General features: G+C 42.2%; 2 protein-coding genes and 1 non-coding gene across 4 annotated transcripts in view; all 3 read left to right on the top strand.

Moving 5' to 3' along the window:
• The window catches only part of LDAH (lipid droplet associated hydrolase), a 554,138-nt gene that overhangs the window by 155,570 nt on the left and 376,034 nt on the right, over nt 1-22,534 (top strand). The window lies entirely within an intron of this gene.
• Nucleotides 8,424-8,505, top strand: TRNAS-AGA (transfer RNA serine (anticodon AGA)). Its single transcript has one exon. It is a non-coding gene; the product is annotated as a tRNA-Ser (tRNA).
• Nucleotides 8,453-22,534, top strand: part of HS1BP3 (HCLS1 binding protein 3) — a 58,332-nt gene continuing 44,250 nt past the window's right edge. Inside the window, exons 1-4 of one of the 2 annotated variants that reach the window (XM_063314973.1) lie at nt 8,453-8,786; nt 10,401-10,553; nt 14,544-14,699; nt 22,001-22,208. In XM_063314973.1, the coding sequence (XP_063171043.1) occupies nt 14,601-14,699; nt 22,001-22,208 (307 nt within the window). In that variant the 5' untranslated portion in view covers nt 8,453-8,786; nt 10,401-10,553; nt 14,544-14,600. Of the gene's footprint in view, nt 8,787-10,400; nt 10,554-14,533; nt 14,700-22,000; nt 22,209-22,534 lie in introns of both variants that reach the window. The other variant, XM_063314964.1, reaches the window with a different exon arrangement.

Genomic DNA, 22,534 nt, shown 5'->3' with positions numbered 1-22,534 from the left:
TTCGAAGTGAAGGGCGAATCTGAATGGAAATTGTGCTGAACTATGGGTGTTAATGATTATTGGTGGATTTTGTCAAAGATAAAAATTCAGTATGACCTACGTGCTGTTAGAAAGTGATATCATAGCCCGGACGTTCAGCTGCAATGTAACTTAGTTGTTCCATTGTCTTGATGAAGAAGGCAAGTCTCTCATTACAATGGAGAAGAAGTCTACAGAAAACAATTACTTCCACACAAGTCAACCAAGAAGGCTTCAGAATATCAATGACTCACTCTTGATTGGCAGAGTGGATACAAAAGACCACAGACAGAAGTCTGGCTTTATTCATATACTGTAAAACAGCATCATCTGGTGTCTCATACTGTCTACTGCATCTTCCAGATCTGTTCCTTGTAAAGAATAAACGATCATTGTGCACACAGAATAGACTTGTTTGGTTCGATGTGAGTACACAGTTTAAGTCATTTCTAATTTACTATATTGGACTGGCTTGGTCTGGAGATCCTCCATTGTTAGAAATATAATTGTTTTTGTAACCAAGCATATTATTCTGAACACTTAATACTTAACTGGACATTCTTCTATATTATTTGTTGTTTATTCATTTAGTCGCTTCCGACTCTTCGTGACTTCATGGACCAGCCCACGCCAGAGCTTCCTGTCAGTCGACACCCCCAGCTCCCCCAGGGATGAGTCCGTCACCTCTAGAATATCATCCATCCATCTTGCCTTTGGTCGGCCCCTCTTCCTTTTGCCTTCCACTCTCCCTAGCATCAGCATCTTCTCCAGGGTGTCCTGTCTTCTCATTATGTGGCCAAAGTATTTCGGTTTTGCCTTTAATATCATTCCCTCAAGTGAGCAGTCTGGCTTTATTTCCTGGAGGATGGACTGATTTGATCTTCTTGCAGTCCAAGGCACTCTCAGAATTTTCCTCCAACACCACAGTTCAAAAGCATCTATCTTCCTTCACTCAGCCTTCCTTATGGTCCAGCTCTCGCAGCCATATGTTACTACGGGGAACACCATTGCTTTAACTATGCGGGCCTTTGTTGTCAGTGTGATGTCTCTGCTCTTAACTATTTTATTGAGATTTGTCATTGCTCTTCTCCCAAGGATTAAGCGTCTTCTGATTTCCTGACTGCAGTCAGCATCTGCAGTAATCTTTGCACCTAGGAATACAAAGTCTTTCACTGCTTCTACATTTTCTCCCTCTATTTGACAGTTATCAATCAAGCTGGTTGCCATAATCTTGGTTTTTTTGAGGTTTAGCTGCAAGCCAGCTTTTGCACTTTCTTCTTTCACCTTCATCATAAGGCTCCTCAGTTCCTCTTCACTTTCAGCCATCAAAGTGGTATCATCTGCATATCTGAGATTGTTAATGTTTCTTCCAGAGATTTTAACTCCAGCCTTGGATTCCTCAAGCCCAGCTTGTCGCATGATGTGTTCTGCATACAAGTTGAATAGGTAGGGTGAGAGTATACAGCCCTGCCGTACTCCTTTCCCAATCTTAAACCAGTCCGTTGTTCCGTGGTCTGTTCTTACTGTCGCTACTTAGTCGTTATACAGATTCTTCAGGAGGCAGACAAGATGACTTGGTATCCCCATACCACTAAGAACATGCCACAATTTGTTATGGTCCACACAGTCAAAGGCTTTAGAATAGTCAATAAAACAGAAATAGATGTTTTTCTGAAACTCCCTGGCTTTTTCCATTATCCAGCGGATATTGGCAATTTGGTCTCTAGTTTCTCTGCCTTTTCTAAACCCAGCTTGTACATCTGGCAATTCTCGCTCCATGAACTGCTGAAGTCTACCTTGCAGGATCTTGAGCATTACCTTACTGGCATGTGAAATGAGTGCCACTGTTCGATAGTTTGAACATTCTTTAGTATTCCCCTTTTTTGGTATGGGAATATAAGTTGATTTTTTCCAATCTGATGGCCATTCTTGTGTTTTCCAAATGTGCTGGCATATAGCATGCATTACCTTGACAGCATCATCTTATAAGATTTTGAACAGTTCAGCTGGGATGCCATCATCTCCTGCTGCCTTGTTATTAGCAATGCTTCTTAAGGCCCACTCAACCTCACACTTCAGGATGTCTGGCTCTAGCTCACTGACCACACCATAAAAAGCTATCCCCGATATTGTTATCCTTCCTATACAGGTCTTCCGTATATTCTTGCCACCTTTTCTTGATCTCTTCTTCTTCTGTTAGGTCCTTGCCATCTTTGTTTTTGATCATGCCCATTTTTGCCTGGAATTTACCTCCGATGTTCCTAATTTTCTGGAAGAGGTCTCTTGTCCTTCCTATTCTATTGTCTTCTTCCACTTCCGCGCATTGCTTGTTTAAAAATAATTCCTTATCTCTTCTGGCTAACCTCTGGAATTTTGCATTTAATTGGGCATATCTCCCCCTGTCACTGTTGCCTTTTGCTTTCCTTCTTTCTTGGGCTACTTCTAGTGTCTCAGCAGACAGCCATTTTGCCTTCTTGGTTTTCTCTTTCTTTGGGATGTATTTTGTTGCCGCCTCCTGAACAATGCTGCGAACTTCTGTCCAGAGTTCTTCCAGGACCCTATCTACTAAGTCCAGTCCCTTAAATCTATTCTTCACCTCCACTGCATATTCCTTAGGAATATTAGTGAGCTCATATCTAGCTGATCTGTGGGTCTTCCCTAATCTCTTTAGTCTGATCCTAAATTGTGCAAGAAGAAGTTCGTGATCTGAACTACAGTCAGCTCCAGGTCTTGTTTTTACCGACTGTATAGATGTCCGCCACCTTTGGCTGCAAAGGATGTAGTCAATCTGATATCGGTGTTGTCCATCTGGTGAAGTCCATGTATAAAGCCGTCTCTTAGGTTGTTGGAAGAGAGTGTTTGTTATGCAGAGTGAATTGTCTTGGCAAAATTCTATCAGCCTATGTCCTGCTTCGTTTTGCTCTCCCAGGCCATGCTTACCTGTAATTCCAGGTGTCATTTGACTGCCCACCTTAGCATTCCAGTCTCCTGTGATGAAAATAACATCTCTTTTAGGTGTGTAGTCCAGTAGGTGCTGCAGATCCTCATAGAACTGCTCTACTTCAGCTTCTTCAGCATTTGTGGTTGGGGCGTATATTTGGATCACTGTGATGTTAGATGGCTTGCCCTGAATTCGAATTGAGATCATTCTGTCATTTTTTGGATTGTATCCAAGCACTGCTTTCACCACTTTACTATTAATTATGAAGGCTACTCCATTTCTTCTGTGGTCCTCTTGTCCACAGTAGTAGATCTGGTGGTCATTTGATGTGAAGTGGCCCATTCCAGTCCATTTCAGTTCACTGATGCCCAAAATGTCTATCTTTAATCTTGACATCTCACCAATAACCACATCCAATTTGCCCTGGCTCATAGATCTTACATTCCAGGTTCCAATGGTGTGTTGATCCTTAGAACATCGGATTCGCCGTTCACCACCAGCACCGTCGGCCGCTAGCCGTCCTTTCGGCTTTGAGCTAGCTGCGTCATCACGTCTGGGGCTAGTTGAACTCATCCTCTGTTCCTCCCCAGTAGCATTTTGACCATCTTCCGACCTGGGGGTCTCATCTTCCGATGGTATACCGACATATCTCTGGTTGTACTGATCCATTTAGTTTTCATGGCAAGAATACTGGGGTGGGTTGCCATTACCTTCCCCAGGGATCGCATTTAGTCTGACCTCTATGTCATGACCTTCCCGTCTTGGGTGGCCCTTCACGGTTTAGCTCATGGCATCATTGAGGTGTTCAAGCTCCAGCACCATGACAAGGTAACGATCCTTTGCTGAAGCTTCTATATTCTAGTGAATGTTATTTCACAAGTACATCCTTATTTTTCTAATGGTTAAAGATTCTGACAAAACCCAAGCATATGAATGCTGTTTGCCCTATCCTTGTAACTCCAGATGTACCTATCCAGCATTTACCTGTATTTTACCTGTATCCAGCATTTTCAATTCTTGGAAAATACTTCCAGTATTCGTTTAACCTCCAAGGTAAAATTCCTGAAATACCTATCATGGAAGCCAGTGGGACATATTTCTCAGATAGGACTACAGCCTTAAGGAAAAACTGGTTGTTGCTTTGTTTTTTTTAATATTGCATTTCCAATCATACCTTCTGTGCATAGAGTTGATTTCAGACCATTATTTAAAGTATACCCACAGATTCTCTGTTTAATTGTTCTTTAGGGCCTAGAAATCAGGCAGAAAAGAAGAAATTTGTTGTGATGAATTGGGAGTTATAATAACTAAGAAATATTTTAACAACAAAAATCCAGGTGAACAATCAGGAAAAAAACTTTCAAAATGTTAAATAATAGCTACCTTGGTGATAATAAAAGTATGGCCTCATTTTTTTCCCACTAAGTTAACTTTATTGTTGTTATGATGATGATTAAGAATTAAATTTAGAAGGCTGTTTCATTCCATTGCAACTGTTACAGTTGTAAACTTTTTAGTTTTCAAGATTTCATTATCAGACAAAATGGGTAAAATCCAGAATGGGGGGAAAGAGCTTTTGCTGATGCTTAATTTGTGCCTTTTGCAATGTATACGTTGTTAGATGGAGTGAATGAGAGCATCCAGACACGGAAGTTGGTTCCTACTAGGAACAGAGTTAATATCAGATTGGACTAAGGATTCTTGCAAGGCATGCTGGGAAGAAGAAGTAAGGACTTCACAATTAGACCCTCACTTTATGCCCTTACTTTGCGGAACACTGAAAAAGTAGCTCCGTTCTTGAGGAGCTTCCAAACTCATATTTGACAAAGAAGAGGCAATAGGAGGGACACAAATGCAGAGAAGTTTTCAGGAGGAGAAATAATGGAAGAATTCATAACACAAGCTTCTCTGATAAAATGCCAGCAAAGGAAATTACTAGCAGCCAAGTTTTGGCAATGTTTTTCATTAGCTTTCTGTAGTTTTCTTTCCTCCGTTTTTTAAAAAGATCCCAGCATTTTAAACCTCTTCATTTCTGCTTTGTTGGTTGTTAAGTAGGCTTTAATATAAGATTAAAGTCTGATATTTTCTTAATGAAACCTCACTTTTGGATTCATTCTAGATTAGGACTACCAGAGCTGGGCTGCAAAAATCCAGATGCCCACTAGATAGCAGCAACGAATTAGTTTTGTGTCACCTCTTATGTGTATCTAAATGAAGATTTGTCCAAACTGTGGATAAGGAAATTCATGTTAAGAAACAGATTTGAATACCTGTCATGCACAGGATCACTGTTTTAAAAAAGAATTTATTCTCACAAAGTGGTGTACAAGCAAGAAAGCATAACAACCTTCATTTGACACACAAGCTAATTATAAAATCAACCGAAGGCAGTTTTACAAAGAAAGGCCTTTATTACTTGATTAAGGCATGCATAAAAGAGGCTTGGCACAATTCACAGCACCCAGAAGGCCTTATTTTCTGTGCATACCAGGCAATCTTAAGAGCCACCATGTGAGAAGGATTATGCTTAAGAGCAACAATAATGATTGTCTTCAAATAAGACACTTCACTCATATGTCATGAAGGTGAAATCAGATATCAGTAAGATGACTCATTAGTTTTTTTAAAGTGAGACTTAATCTTACATCTATTGAAGTCTAATAATCAGAAGGGTGTTAATACAGTATATTTAAGAAAAGATCTAAATTCAGGCTATTAACTTCACTATATCACTTGATAATTACACATTATAAGAAAATGTCTTTTCCAAAGTGTTATGTTTTTGCCAACGATGTCAGTATGAATATTCTCTTTTCAGGGAGTAATTGTACCCTTCCTTAAAAGGCTGTCCTCGGATCCATCACTTTTAGACAGCTATTGTCCTGTCTTTGTCCTTCCTTTTTTAGGGTAGGTTATTGCAAAGGTGGTTGGTCTGCAGTTGATAAGAACCCTGGAGGAAGCAGATCATCTCAACCTGTTTCAGTTGGGTTTCAGGACAGAATTTCATACTGAGAAGTTGCACTTGTAGACGATCTGTGGCTAAGCTAGGATGGAGGTGATACATCCATCTTTATGCTCCTTGATCTTCCAGTGGCTGACCACAGTATCCTTCTGGAGGTTAAGGATAGGAGGCACCATTTCATGATGCTTCTCTTCCTTCCTCTGGGGTGGTTTCAGTCAGTGTTGGAGGGGAGAGTCTGCTCCCTAGGCCTCTCCTCTGTGAGGTGCCACAGGGCTTGACTCACTCTCCCCTTTTATTCAACATCTACATGAAACTGCTGGGTGAGGTCATCTGCTGGTTTGGGGTTTGGTATCATCAATATACTGATATCTCATATTTTTTGACCCCAGGCCATTTTTTGACCCCTCATGAGGTTGTCAAGGTTGTCCCAGGGCCTGGAAGCTCTGTGGCTTTGGATAGGGAGGAACCGTTCCTGACTCAATCCTACCAAGGCGAAATGGCTGTGCTTGTTAAGGCCTCTTAGATCCAAGGATAATCCATCTCTAACCTTGGATGGGGTAGCACTTCCCCATTCAAGAGTGGTATACAATCTGTGGGTCTTCTTGACTTGTAGCTCCTGCATGATGTGCAGGTGTCAGCTATGGCCAGGAAGACCATTGCATGGCTTCATCTGGTGCACCTGTTTCACCCTTTCCTATATTGGGAGGCTCTTCAGACACTCACATCCTAGGCATCTCATGGCTTGATTACTGCAATGCACTATGCATGGGACTGCCCTTGAAGACAGCCTCTCCCTGAGGGTATCTGCCTGTCCCATTACAGTAGATTGGATAGGGTAGGCACCCTCCAGGTCCCTTCCCTGAAATATTGCCATCTAGTGGGACCTCAGAAGTGTGCCTTTTCCATGGCTGCCCCTACCTTATGGAACACCTCCCCCCAGTGATTTGGGCAGGCCCCCACCCTTTTAGCCTTTCGGAAGGCCATAAAGACCTGGCTCTTCACCCAGGCACTGGGGTAGAGTGGTGGGAGACTCTGGATCGCTGCTGTGGCATTCTGGGAGGACAATTGAGGCACTGGGTGTTTAGTTTCTGGGTGTTTAGTTTTATATTTTATGGTTTTTGTAGTTTTATTGTGGCTGTGAGCCACCCAGAGTTGTGTTCTAAGATGGGCAGCCATGCAAATATTTTAAATAAATAAATAAACTTGGAAGCTTCAGCTGGTCCAGAATGCAGCAGCATGGGCAGTGATGGTCATGGCTTGGTACACCCATGTGACATGCCTGCTTCGAGAGCTGCACTGGTTGCCAGTTTGGTTCTGGATGTGATTCAAGGTCTTGTTATGACTTACAAAGCTCTACACGGCATAGGGCCTGGTTACTTGAGGGACTGGCTATTTCCCATGGTATCAGCCTGGTTGGTTCAATCTGACAGGGTTGGCACGCTCCGAGTCCCTTTGATCAAGCAGTGCCATTTATTGGGACCCTGGAAATACGCCTTCTCTGTTGCAGTGCCTACCTCTGGAATGAGGTGGCCCCTGAGAGCTAGGACCTGGCTGTCCTCCCAGGCTTTGGGCTGGGGGGGGGGGGTGGAGCCCCTGGTGGAGGGGTGACATGTTTGTCCTGTTGACGGGTTCTGCTATCTGGTTATTACTATTGTTATAGGCTTTTTTATATTTGTGAGCTGCCCAGAGTCAGATGGTCTCCAAGCTGAGTTCAATCAATCAATCAATCAATCAATCAATCAATTTTTTCACTCCTCCAGGCAAGTTAATTTTCAAAGGAGGCGATACCAGGAAACCCTCCATCCTAGCTGAGTAAATTCAGCAGGATTTCCAACTGCCTGATTTCACGTACTCCAGCATGAAGAGAAAGCCCTCAGGTCGTCAAGCGTTAAGGGTACTTCTTCTGGTGATGTGGTCAAAACAACAGGACTGGCTCAAAAAACTTTGCTGCTTGAGGCAAAGGAGGCCAAGCACCCTGTAGTCAGATCTTTCCCTGGGAACTGCAAAGGAGAAGATCTACAATGATCATACAGTTTCTGTAAGAAAAGGCCTGATAGAATTTTTAAATAAAGGAAAATAGCACTAGTTTTACAATTCAGTCACTAGGTATTAGTGATTAAAATGTGTAATTTTTTAGAGGAATGCATATATTTTTGTACATTCTGATTATGGTATTTAAAATAGCCTATTACCTTTGGAAGTAAATAATGCAATGCAAAGTGCAGAAAAGCAGGATGAATTACTAAGTGACATAACTTAAAGGCACAAAATAAGAAAAGGAAATGCAGTTAAGTCTCAACACCAACCCCATTCCCTATACTTCTTCAGACTTTTCTAGCCTTGCAAACCATCCTGGTTTATGCCACGTCCATACAAATTTCATTCATTCATTGCCTTTTGTTCTATACATTTCTCTTCCTTCCTTCTCAAGATGCAAACGCCAATTCCAGGAGAGAAGGAGGAATTTAAAAATGTTTGCTCAGAAAGCTTTCACCGGTAGGAGTAGTCGTGGCCGAGTGGTTAAGGCGATGGACTAGAAATCCATTGGGGTCTCCCCGCGCAGGTTCGAATCCTGCCGACTACGAGCGTTCTCTTTTAACCCTGCCAACTTTTAATTGGTTGGGCGAAACAGCGGGCAGAAAGCAGGGCACGGAGTCAAAAACGGGACTCTGCAGCCAATAGTTTGGAAAAGAAAGACGGAAGGGATTGTGTCATTTCTTCCGGGATCTCCTCCCCAGGCTTGCACCAGAAGCAACTGCAAGGCAGAGCAGGCGAAATCGTACGTGTTGCCTGGCAGGCCAGGAGCCACGGAGAAGAGGACACCATGCAACAGGGCCCAGGGCCTGCCGTGTTCGTCACCACGAGGTAAGGAAGGCGCGGGGGGGAGGGGGGCGTCGTGAGGACGCACCCAGTTGCATCGTCTTCCCCGCTCCCATAGGTTTTTGGAAGGGCTTCTCCGGCTTCCTTCGAGACGGGGGCCAGGGAGGAAAAAAGAGAGAGAGACTGGCAACTTGCAGAGCGCGCCCTAACCACCTCAGGACCACCTATGCCCATCAATCGCACCTTCTCGGCCTGGCACCGCCCCTGGGAACAGCTGACTGAAGCCCAGAGGGGCCGGCTCGGCCGAGTGGACGAGGACCAGCCCACCCTTTCCCTGGGCGGCGGAGGGGCTCTGTTGCTCTTGCTTTCCTAACCAGGAAAACCGCCCTCGCCCGCCCCGCGTTGCATTCCTTTCTACCGCGGCGGGGCGCCTCCCTCTCCTTTGGGGTGACTTTCACCGCTAGGGGGGGCTGCTACCGCGGCTCCCTCCTCCCCAACCGCAAGTCTGCTTGCCCGCCCGCCGTGCCCGCTCGTGCCCGTTTCCCTTCCCTGCAGATTCCCTGCCCTGCCCTCCGCTAAGCCCGCTCAGAGAAGTTTTTTTCCTCGTAATGGCCATGCCATTCCCCCAGGCAAAAGCTTACGAATGCCTGCCTCTTTTAAAACGAAAGGAAAAGGCAGGCAGGCAGGCAAGCCTTTGCCCAGTATTTTATTTCTTTTTGAAAAAGTCTTAAACTGTTGTCTGCTCAGGAGAGATTCACCCGGCTCCTAAACCTCTCCCCAGGCTCCCCGCAGGTTTGCCCACTAGCTTTTTGTCTCTCAGGTCACTATTAAAAAGTGCAAGGCCAGAAAAGGAAACAAGCAAGCCGCTCTAGGTTTTGTCATTTTTATGCTGCCTTTCCAACGTGCGCTCATTTGGATGAAGTCCCAAGTAAATATGTGTGGTAACCCTGTTGCTACAATTTGACTCGAGTTTTTTCTTTGACATCCGTCTAGCGGTTTCTTGATTGAGCTTCCTCAGAAATCTCCTGAAAGCGCCTGTGAGGTCCTAGCAGGCTCACCAGACCATCCCTTTTAAGGAAACAGTTTCCCTGTTTGCTGAACTACAGTTCCCAGCATCCCTCACCATTGGACTGAATGATGGGGATTCATGCTCTGCAGTACAGTATTTGTAGGGCCTGGAGTTTGCCTTCCCAGCGATGACTTACTTGATTCCTTCAGTCAAAGGACTTCCTTTATGGTGTTGCAAACATAGTCTGTATCTGGAAGCCAACTCTACTAAAGTTCTCAGATGATATTTATGCATATGGTATCTGCATTGCTTATAACACTGACAAAAATTAATAGGACACTCGTGTCAGCAAAGTAATTCACAAGCATCCCTTCCTCAGGACTACTTAGACTGTACTGCCCTCAATATTTGTTGGAGTGTAAAGCAAATGGGAACTTCTGCTTGCAGTCTCTCAAGGAGGAAGAGGGAAAATTGGTCAGGGAGTGGAGAATGCGGATGACACGTGTTTAGGCTTAAGGTGAAGATGCCTCAGGTCAAACTCCTGGGGATGTATATGGACGAATCAAGTTTGCTAGTTTTTTTGGCAACAGTATGGACAAAGGTTGCCATTGCATATTCTGAGATGTTTTTCTCAGTACTTTTCATCCAAGCACTAACCATGTTGGCATGAAAGAGGCTTAGTTGTGAAATATATGTACTGAATTACAAAACATGCAGATGTTGTGGAAGACAGAGCTTCACAGTCCAAATGACAGCATCCATAGAGGGAGCAGGAGATTTTATGCATCACAAGATATGTGTATGTGGAGGGATGCAGGATCATGAAGGTAAACATGTAGTTTGTGCTTGAGAAGGGATTTAAGAAAGTAACATTAGTTACTGATTCCCAATTCCTTATTTAATGAATGTTCAGAAGGGAGTCAGCTTATATACTTCTTCAGCTCAAAAATAAACAGCCTCACTTGTATGATAGAGTCATGGTTGGTGGGTTATCCCTTATGAGTTCTAAAATAATTATTTTCATTTAAAAAACAAGATTGTGCAATTCATTATAATTTCAAGTGACCATAACAAATACACATTCTAGAAACTGACTTGGATGAAATAGTTTTGAATCATTTCTGTCTTAACAACCCGATTATAATAATAAATATTTAAAAATCTAGGGATCAGGGGCTGTGCACTCAAAACAGCCTCTCTGAAGTTTATAACCTGACATCACTTTTATACAAAGTTGATCAGATCTATCTCAACCTTGACTCCTGAGTTGGAAGAGGTCATAGGACAGGTTGGAAGGCTAAAAGGGTAGGGATCCCCCCTCTGATCTCCAGTGGGAGGCTGTTCCAAAGGACTAGGGCAGCCACCAAGAAGGCATCCCTCTGAGGTCCCATCAGATGGCAACATTTAAGGAGGGGACCAGGAGAACACCCACCCTATCTAACCTAGTAGGATGGGCAGATACCCTCAGGAAGAGGTGGTCCCACAAGTAACCTGGCCCTGTGCCATGTAGGGCTTTAAAGGTGATAACCAACACCTTGAATTACACCTGGAAAGCAACTGGAAGCCAGTGCAGCTCATGGAGAAGTAATGTTACTCTGGTGAACCGTGGGACACCCAAAACTGCACGTGCCACTGCATTCTGGACCAGTTGCAGTTTCCAGATCATCTTCAGTGGCAGCCCCATGTGGAGTGCGTTGTAGTAATCCAAACAGGAGGTGACTAAGGCATGGGTGACTGTGAGCAAGGCCTCCCAGTCCAGGAATGGATGCAATTGGCACACAAGATGGATCTGTGCAAAGACCCCCTCCAAAGGCCATCCACAAGCACGACCAATGCTGTCTCAGTACTACAGCCCAGCCTGAGTCCTGACTGAAAAGGGTCCAGATAATCCCCTTCATCCAAGGCCCTCTGTACCTAGGAGCTCACCACCCTCTTAACTACCTTCCCTAAAAAGGGAAGGTTGGAGACTGGATGGAAGTTATCCAAAACTGTAGGGTCCAAGGATGGCCTCTTGAGGAGCGGGCAAACCACCGGCTGGCAGAACCACTCCCTCCCACAGGGAGGCATTTACCACCATTTGGACCTCAACCACATGCCATCTCCAGGAGGGGCATGGATCCAGACTTCAGATGGCCAAGCTCACAGCAGTAAAGACCCTGTCCATTTCCTCATGATTGACTGGCTCGAACTCTTCCCAGGTAACCGAGCTAGGATGTGCCTCAGGCACTTCCATGGGATCTGCCCAGCCAGAGTCCAACTCCGAATGAAGTCTAGTGACTTTATCCAACAGATGCCTAGAATAGTCCTCACAGTGACCCTGCAAGGGCTCACTGGCCCCCCTTGTCCTGTAGGGCCCTGGTCAGTGAAATAGGGCCACTGGCTGGCCATCTGTGGACACAATAAGAGCGGAGAAATAAGTGCTCTTCGCCACTCTTACTGCCACAGGGTAAGTCCTAATAAAGGCTCGTACCTGTGCTCGGTCGGCTTCATCCCACGTCTTCCTCCAGCAGTGCTCTAGGTGTCTCTTGTGTCGTTTCATTTCCCTGAGCCCGGCCATAAATCAAGGGGCCCCATGGAATCCGTGATCACAGAGAATAACTCATCCTGTTATTTTGTTTTCTTTTTAAAATGTATGTATGTATTTATTTAGTAGATTTATATCCCACTTTTTCTTCTGGAGTTCAAGGCAGATTTCATGAAGATATCCTTTTATTTTATTGTCACAACAATAACCCTGTGGGGTAGATTGGGTTGAAATAGAGTGACTGGCTGAAAGCCAGCTAATGAGTCTCTGTAGCTGAAGGGGGATTGAAATCTGGGCCTTCCCAGTCCTGGGACTTTTCTCTGCTGCAGCGATAAACCGACTGGCTCTTGTGCATAAAGTGGCTGTAAAGGAAGCCAACTTTAAAATTTCCCTTTCTGGATTTCAGCCTTTTTTTTCACCTTGGCAATGGTATTCTGCCCAAAGCAGGCTTACCATAGCCCACAGTTCAATGTTTCTCAACCTTAGCAACCTCAAGCTGTGTAGACTTCAACTCCCAGAATTCCCCAGCCAGCCATTCATGCTGACTGGAGAATCTGGGAGTTCACACAGCTTGAAGTTGCCAAGGTTGAGAAACACTGCCCTAGTTGGATGATTTCTGTGCTTCTTTATCCCTCCCACCCATACCAGGAAACCAAACATCAATTGTTTTCCTTTCAGTGGCTGTGGACTGATGCAATCTTTTGTAGGAGCCCCCTTTTGCTGATTCCTGTTATGCTCCACACCTTCCCATCCAATGGGTCCACTGGTAGACTGGTTAAAAGAAGAAAAAGAAAACACCAGCATTTTGCCATTATTTCTGTCAGCTGACCTAGGAAGGGAAACTGGTAGAATGACTTTATAAATGTTCTCCACTGTTTCAGCATTCCATCAGTGAGCTTCTAAAAGCTGTTTTCCTCAGGAAGCAGAGCAGGGAAGCAAAGTAATGAGCAGGCTGCTAGGTGGTGTAACACACCTTTCCTTCCTCTTCCTGTCGACCTGACCCAAATGGTCCTCTTCTGATCAGATCCTACTCATGGAGGAGGGGGCTGGTTGCATTATGTTGTTCTTTTTCTCATTTTGTAAAAAGAAAAAAACGTAAAAATATGCTGCCGTTATTTGGTGTTTTACCACTGAATTTCAGCAATTGTGATTTTGGAGGTGCAAAAACAGACTGGGAACCTGCCTCTGGCCCATAGGCAGTCTATCTCTGCTTGATGAGGGGAGATAGAAATCTGACTTGGGGTCAGATTTGATGTACCTGGCTCAACAGAAACCCCCCAAATATACCAAAAGCTATGGAACTGGGAATTAACTTAATCAAAAATCATACCCTTGAATTTCCTGGAGAGTGTTCTATGCAAGATAGCATAAATAAGGACACAATTAAAATGTGAATTATTGCAACAATTAAAATGTGAATTATTGCAACTACCGTTATTCCTCCCAAAGGAGTCCAGAACAGGGTACCCAAGCCAACAATGCCTTCCATAAAACAGTAAAAATAAAAGAAGCTCCTATTAAACAAGACAGTAAAACAATAAGAGCACAATATACAGCCAAATTAAGTTAAAATATTTATTCAATTAAGCTCGTGTTGAATGGTTTTTTGCTTAACACACAGGAAAGAGACTCTCAAAAGCGAGCATGTCAGTGATAAGCAAAGTGTGGTGAAAAAGGTAAGGAAGTGGGTTTGTGCGTCAGAAACAAATCTTAGGTTTCCCTTGATAATACCTCTTATTATTCTGATTTTTTGTTGCCATTACAGTTGTGAACTGGTGTAAAGCTGTTGCTGGACAGTTCCTGCTACTTAGTTCATATTGAATGCTTCCACATGCAACTATATTCCTACATATTGATTCTGTGGAAAGAAAGAATGATCACAGAGGCATCCTTGTCCCTTAGCATGTCCTACTTTGCCTGGTGGCTGTGAAACTAAAATTATTTAGAGACCTGCCAGATACCTTTTTTTATAAATCAGATGCTTTGTATTTGCAGAAAGTATCATTTTTGTATTATTGTGGAGCACCAAAGAGACTAACTTTTGTCTTGTATAAAATAGCCTGACATTTTCTCTTTCTACCTTCCTCTCTTGAAGTCTGCTTGGCTTAGGCAACTATCCCAGTTTATTATGTAGTTTTCACCTCCAAATGCTAACATCTCATTTTTTCCCCCAACTCTGAAAACCTATGAGCCAAAAACTGGTGTCAGCATTAAGAAGGTATGGCCTATCTTTGAAATTCCTGTTTTTAACCTTTGCAGACCACTTCAGAATGGCCATACAGGAATAGATCTATCAGTCCCAGAGTACCAAGAAATACGAGGAAAGATGATGTCTGGACATGTGGAATATAGTATTTTAGTAGTTACCCACCTGGCTGCGTTCAAATCTGCCAAGCACAAACCCGAAGACAACGTTCAGTTTATGGTAACGTAATCATTTTAAAATGTATTTTTTACTGAATTTTATAAAGAGTACACATCATAACAATGAGAAACCAAACTTATTAATTTCATTCCAGACAACATGCTTTAAAAAATACTAAATACAGACCAAGAAAAAAGAAAACGAATAAAATAAAAGGGGGGAAAAGAAATAAAACACAAAACCCAAACCTAGTAAAATCACTCACCTATTTGTGGGTAGGAGAGAATATGAATAAAGCTATTCATGATTTGAAGCTTCATAGCTAATGGTAGTGCCACCAAAAGTCCTTCCCCATGAAGACCATCCAAAGGATGCACATGCCTGGTGCCATCTCTGGAGAAGGCTGGAACTTTCCGTTAGGGTATCAGGTCTTGGTCCAGTTCTTAACAAAAGGGTAAAATTGGATCTGGGCTGTATCAGCCAGCAGATGACAAGTGGATGCTTTACTACCTGGAATACTGGATTGTTGGGGGAACCGGAGTTTCCTCTGATATCTTGCAGTCTATGTGGAAGGACTTTGCTTGTTTTAGTGGAGGAGCACTCAGTCCTGTAAGATTAAGTCTGAAATTTTAAATCCCAATGTAAGAGCTAAAGCTGACTCAGTGTTACTCTTGACATAGTAGGTGCTATAACAAGTAGGTCAACTAAAAGACCAAAGTTAACTTTCCCTAACTTGGGAGTCCTCCAGCTATTTGGACTTCAACTCCTAGAATTCCCCAGCCAGCATGGCCATTGCTAAGAATTCAGGGAGTTCGGCCAGCCAGAGTGCAGCAACAGTGTAGAAAGCCTTCTTAAATATTTTATATTCAGTATTTATTGGTAGTTTTCCAGCAGTTGCCATACGTTCCCAGCCCCTGTTCTCAAAATCATTTATTAATTCCTCCAAAGGTATTCTTTTCATTACATTAAAAGCTGTCAGTCATCGAGGGTCAAGAAATCAGTGGCTCATCATACTTTTTTGAAAAGACAGTCCTGGGAACGAGTGAGACCCTCTAAAGTGAAATCTTGTTGGGGTCTGCACTAAATCCCACCAGATCTGGTAACTGCGGGCCAGACTAATAATTTATAAGGTTGCCCAACTCACAGTGACCCTATCTCTTGAAAATAAGTTCAAGAGATAGGGAAAAAAGGGCCAGATACATAGTGACAGTCTCATAAATTTAAATTATAAATCTGTGCATATTAAAAACAATTGCATCAGTAAAGAAAATAAGAAAATAAAAGAGGGTCATAATTGGGGGGAACAATCATACTATAAATATATTAAAGACAATCCTATTCAGATGGACACACGCCCCTGCCTAACCCAGAGCCTGGGGGAAAAGCCAGGTGTTCAAAGCTCATTTAAGGGATAGTAGGGTCCTTGCTGTGGGAACCTATGGGGTTGTGTTTTGTTGTATGCCTCCCTAAGCCAATTAACGAGCAATGAGAGTTTGGGTTTATTTTGTTTAATTGGAGAAATATTGAAGTTACATTGTTCCAGGTAATCAAAACTTAGGAAGGACTTCTCAAGTGCTGCTTCAGTAGTAGTGCAAGATCTCAGAATACCTAATACAATGCAACACTGCAGAGTAATGTAATGGCTTCCAGATTTACAGAGCTTGAGAAACATCATTCAGACCATAAATATCTTCTGCATAGCTATGCAACTCAGATGTTTTGATATTAATTTGACATGGATTTTCTGAGGCAAAATGAAGGAACTGAGAAGATTTCCATTCTTTTGATATGTATGCCATGGGCAGTTCCAGTAGAGGGCACTCAAACACTGTTGAAACTGTGGCAGGATGTCATTTCAAAATCTGAAATAATGATTTCAGGCTAGATAGAACAGCTGACACTTCTTTGACAATTGTGAAGGATTTCACTCTCATTTGAAACCAAAGGGTTCCTACATTAGCATGTAACTTAAGTTTATTCTATAACAGAAGGTGAACGAGAGGTTTATAATGTGATGGAGCAAGTTTTAATTCTACTATTCAATGTCTGAAACGAAGTTTGGATGTTTGTTCCGTCTCTCTAATGATATGAATGCTGCTCTAAGCTATAGGACACAATATGGTTCAATACAATGTTTAAAAGGCTGCTTTATCTTTGCTTTCAGTCTTGTTGTCTTTTAGCCACAAGATGGCTTTTCTCCTTCAGTTAGCTTGTACACAGTCAGCTGACAATGGAACCAAATAAAAAGTGTATGCTTTTTATTCAGAGTATTGTTTGTGAACATTGCTGGAGTTAATAGTAGTAACAGATCAAACTTCAGAAAGAGGTAGTAGAATCAAACCATGTCTTAGCTTAATGGGACCCTCTTGGACAGCCTTTCTCAACAGAGGTTCTGCAGAACCCTAGGGTTCCACAAGAAATCATGATTGAAAAAAAAGGCATTGTTTTTTAAATTTTTGTGTACTACACAATGCTAGAGCTCGCAGTGGTGGGAATTTTTACTTGCTCCAACTCAGCTTATTTATCATGCCAATGTACCGTGAGCTGTATATATAATAACTTTTATACAGGGGTTCCCTGAGACTTGAAAATTATTTCAAGGGTTCCTCCAGGATAAAAAGGTTGAGAAAGGCTGGTCTAGGGCCTCTGGTCCAATTCCCTGTTCAGTGTAGGAATCCACAAAACCATCTCAAACAAATGCCATCCAGCCCATGTTTGAAATCTCCTGGGGCGGGGATGTCACCACTGCTCTAGATAGGCAGTTCTACTGCTTAACACTTCTTACTATAAGGAAATTACTCAGTATTCAGCGTGAATCTCCTTGTTTAAAAAAGATTTCAAGCCATTGGTCTTTATCCTGCTCAGGTTCAGCAGAGAACAGGTCCACCCCTTTTTGCACATGACATCTTTTAGATATTTGTAGACCACTGTTGTTTCTCCCCTTAGTCTTCCCTTTTGCAAGTTAAATGTGCCTGATCTAACTGTTCCTTATAGAGTTTGGTTTCTGAACCCCTTTTTATCCTGGTTGTTCTTCTCTGAACCCACTCTAACATCTCTGTATCTCTTTCAAAGTGCAGTTCCCAGAACTAAATACAGTACTCCAAGGTAGGTCTTCCTAACACAGAGTACAATAAAACTACTACCTCCTGTGATGGATGCAGTACTTCTGTTTCTATGGGCCAAGTTTGCATTAGCCTTTTCAGCTGTTGTATTACATGCTCGCTCATGTTCACTTGGTGGTCTTTCTCATATATACTACTGCCAAACCACACCTCTACAGTTCTGTACCTATGCATTGAAGCCATTAGTGGACAGCTAGGACCACTGAATGGAGCAGAGCTTAACACAGAGGAGAAGCTGTGCACAGAAAAAGAATATTATCTAAAATATCATTGATGAGCATGTTAGAGAAACACAGGTTATTGATCTTACACACTTAGCCCACCCAAGCATAAAGAATTACACACTTAGACAAAGTAGGTTCAACAGTAAGTAAAAAGAAGTCTTACTGATTTATTTGGTCTAGTTACATCCATCTCAGAAGAAAAGTTGATTATTCTGGTTCTTCTTTCTGTTCCCTAAACTTAATTTACCCTCAGCCCTCATTGCTGCTGAAGGCTGCATGGAGAAAGGGGCAAAATCGTGACTCTAGGCCCAAGCATGTGGCCCAGAGATGGAAGGAACACACAACCTCATGGTTCCTTCCTTCCCAGATGGGTGAAGAAGGAGGAAGAGGAAGTGAGGAATGTGGGAGGGGCAACAAACAGCTTCCTCCAGAAGCATGTGGAGAATTTGCATCCTAAAACGAACTCATCCACATGCTAATGAGGCATTTTGATTTGCTGATACCTCCAACATGCATTTAATTTATCCTACCCAAATGCAGGACTTCATACAGACTCAGGGCTTAATCTGTCAAGGAAACTTTGAAATGTAATCTTGTCCTCTAAGGCAAAACCCCTGTAGATTGCTATAGTCAGAAAAGCTGTTAAGTATCCCTTCCATTCCAACCTGTAAATTATTTACTGTATAAAGCTATGTTTCAGTCATTGAGGCGAAAATGGCCTTTTGGGCAATAATTGTTTTTTTCTAACCTACAACTGTCATGTTCACCGTTCCAATGTTGCCGGTACATCATAACGTTTCGCATGTCATTTGGCTGATGCGTGTTTCGTCTGGGAGGGGAGGAAGATTCCATCTCGTGGGATTGTTATATGTTAGCAGCTGGATTGGAATGTGTTTGGGTTATCTCGTGTGTTCAAGGTTCCTTTCCCAGGACATCAGCAGAAACGGTTACCAGCACCTGGGGCGGGGGGGGGGGGAGTTTGCAACGGCAGGGCGAGGGGAGGGATTACGTTTAAGCCGAGGGTTTTTAGTTTGTATTTGGCGCGCTTTTGCTCATTCTCAGCTTTCTCTGTATTTGCATACTATTCTTTAATAAATCAGATATCGTTAAGTTCCTGCTTGTGAGTCTGAGTCTATTAGAGTAGGCAATCATTACATAAAGCTGAGAATCTCAAAAAATTTTCCATTAGCCCTTTCCAGATTTATTTTGTGAGGGAGAAGTGCTAGCGATGAGCAAACCAAATCCCCAAACCACGGAAAGCGAGGAATACCCGATGTCCCCAACTGCAGTGAGGCAGGAGGGAAAGGAGGATTCCCAAACCCCTGACCGTATAAAACTGGTGGAGGCCAAATTGGAGTCACTAGAATTTATGTTTCAGAAAATCATTACAACAACATGTGCAAGTATGCACCACCCTATCCTGTCCTTTGTTTCATTCTGCTTGATGGAATTTGTGGGGCCTACCAAGACTGTTTGCTAGAGCATGTTCCCCGACTAGGATCTATGCAGAGACAGTAATTAGTTCCATTTTCACTGTCTTTTCTGGGCCCAGGAGATGCTTAATGGAGATCACCCACCTTTTGTGACAAGGATAGATAGCCCACACGATTCCTTTACTGTAGCTCCCAGAGGCCCCAAGATTCCATGGAAAGGCTGGTGAATATGGTTTAAAGTTACGATGCTTTTAAAAAGCAGTCAAATAGATCTGTTATGCCTCTGATATCCTTTCTTTTGAAAAGAGAAGCAAATTCTCCAATAAAAAGAAAAAAAAGGAGGGGGGTTGAAAATATTAGTCTATCTGATGATACCAGATCACCCCATCACAACTCTCATAGCATTTAAAATTTGAAAAAATAGGATTAAAAAGGGGTTGTAGAAAAATGGCCTGTCTCTGCTTTATGGGGTTGGCAACAGTTCACATTCCCCACCTCTCTGGAGGGATCCAGTGGGAGCTATTTTGAATCCTTTTCTTCCTCATGTTTTTACATATTTTCTGCTTTGCCTATCTGCTCCTGCCCAGATTTTCTCTTTTACCCTTCACTCTGGCATCAAGTAGCCTGTTGCCTACTGAACGTCTGCCTGGTTCTTACACTGTATTTTGTGTGATCCTATGGCAGACTTGCTTGTAGTTGGTTGAAAGCCTGGAACTGATCCTTTCCTTGTTTCTGTATAACCTAAATCTTGCAAAGAAATTCCAGGCCAGCTGCAAATTGAGTTATTATGGTCATGAAACGTGTAATTATCTTATAGCATTCTTCTGTGATGGCAGGAAATTAAGCTCCAGACTGGTAGGCACAAAATATTATCAGTTAATTTTGTACTAGGAGGAGCTCTGCTAACCATACACGCATCTATTATGAAAATGATCAGCGAAGTTCTCATGGCTGAGGGCCACGTTTGACATTTTGGGGAAGGAATGGCCTACAGTAAGTACAACAGTGAAGCTTAGTGGGTGAATCCATGTCATCTATATAGTCAAGACCAGCATTTTCAGTTTTCCTGCAGATTTCAGGTGTTTCTGCCTTTAAATGGTAGGAAATTGTGCTATTGAGTTTTGAGAACTGTGCATGGAAGAAACTCTAGGAGGTGTGTGTGTGTGTGTGTGTGTGTATCTTTCTCTCTCTCTCTCTCTCTCTCTCTCTATCTATCTCTATCTCTATCTCTATCTCTATCTCTATCTCTATCTCTATCTCTATCTCTATCTCTAAATAATTTTGGTTTTGCTTTTTGCCATAGCAAATAAGGTAGGTGATTTCCAGAATGAATGTTTATTTTAATTTTAATTTTTAAAAAAATAATATTATATTATATTATATTATATTATATTATATTATATTATATTATATTATATTATATTATAAATTTTATAGGCACCTATAGCTGAAGGAGGTTTTAAATCCAGGTCTAACTGTGCCTTTACAACATGTCCTGTTCCTATGAGCACAGGGGCATAAATCCAGTAATGTTCTTTCACAGAGTATCGTCTTACTGTAGTTGCAAGTGGACTTTCTCTGTAGTGGTAACTACTCTTTGGAATGGTTCCATCCCCAAGTTGCCAATATTTAAAATAATTTCTTCACCGCATCACCAATATCTGGAAGCATCTACTATTTCGTCTTTTAGATGCCTACTGAAGACCCATTTCTCTCAGGCCTTTCCTCTGTTAAAATTTCCCCCTCTTCCCATCTTTCAAACATGTTTATATCTGTTTTTCATTTACTATAATTTTAAGTATGTTTTTCAACTTCTAACTTCAAGTTGTTTTGAACACTGAAAGTGTTATAAAAGATATTAAACAGATAATACAATCATTTTGAATATATTAATGTCCCAGTATGCTGGGGTTCACTAAGTTCACCTTCTGCAGGGATGGCAATCCCACAGGTAGTGCCACTGATCTAGTTTTGTCATCCACAGAACCAACCATGATTGGGCCACTAAAATTTGGCAGTAAATTGGTACTTTTAGTTGTGTGTTTTAAGATGTAAGCTTTGAAAGATGTCCATTAAACTTCTGAGAAGCTTAACACACTTATTTGTGTAATTTACCCAAGGTCACCAAAATAAAAGCTGAAAATATTGGCTCTACTTACTCCAGTTATTCATTACTGCCATATAATGAATATGAATTATATTCATCAATAATGAATCCTCCCTGGAAACCTTTGGAGGATAACAACAACAACAACAGTAATAATAATATGCAGCTCCTGGCCTAAGGTAGTTGCCCATATATAATGTGTGGGAAACTACTGTATTTTCTTTCAAAATGGTTAGTCAGTCTGATTTGTTGTTGTTGTTTATTCGTTTAGTCGCTTCCGACTCTTCGTGACTTCATGGACCAGCCCACGCCAGAGCTTCCTGTCGGTCGTCAACACCCCCAGCTCCCCCAGGGATGAGTCCATCACCTCTAGAATATCATCCATCCATCTTGCCCTTGGTCGGCCCAGTCTGATTTGTTACCTGTTTCTTTATGCCTGTCACTTAAAGAATGAATATTTTCCCCTCCGTTACAGGTTTCTAAGAAGTACAGTGATATTGATGAGTTTTATCAAAAACTTGTCACGCGTTATCCAGAAACCTCCCTGCCACCCTTGCCAAGAAAAGTGCTGTTTGTTGGAGAATCTGATATTCGAGAAAGAAGAGCAGCCTTCAATGAGATTATGAGATCGATTTCTAAAGATGTGGCTCTAGCCACAAGCCCTGAGTTACTGGAATTTCTAGGTAAATTAAAAGCACATTCCTTACCCTAAGTGGAATTTCAATAAATAGGCCATGGATCAGGTCTTGGAACTTTGCAAAATCAACTGCGTTTTTCATTCTACACCTAAAGTCTGTGTTAAATTCTCATGCCAACATTGTCACAAATATATAATGGATGATACTTTCGGTTTGCTTTCCTACAAATATAATACTACAAATCCGTAGTACAATGTTATCTGGGTGTGAGAATGTTAGTTTCAAATTGTTTTCTGGGGGATTTGGAAATAGAAAACTATAGTTTGGAAGTACCCTAAGTGAAATATATTTATTGGCACAAATTACTTATA

The sequence above is a fragment of the Candoia aspera genome, chromosome 1, assembly GCF_035149785.1.
Source record: "Candoia aspera isolate rCanAsp1 chromosome 1, rCanAsp1.hap2, whole genome shotgun sequence".
In the NCBI taxonomy this organism is placed as follows: Eukaryota; Metazoa; Chordata; class Lepidosauria; order Squamata; family Boidae; genus Candoia; species Candoia aspera.
Note: the sequence above shows the minus strand (reverse complement) of the source record. Positions and strands in the feature narration are given on the sequence as shown.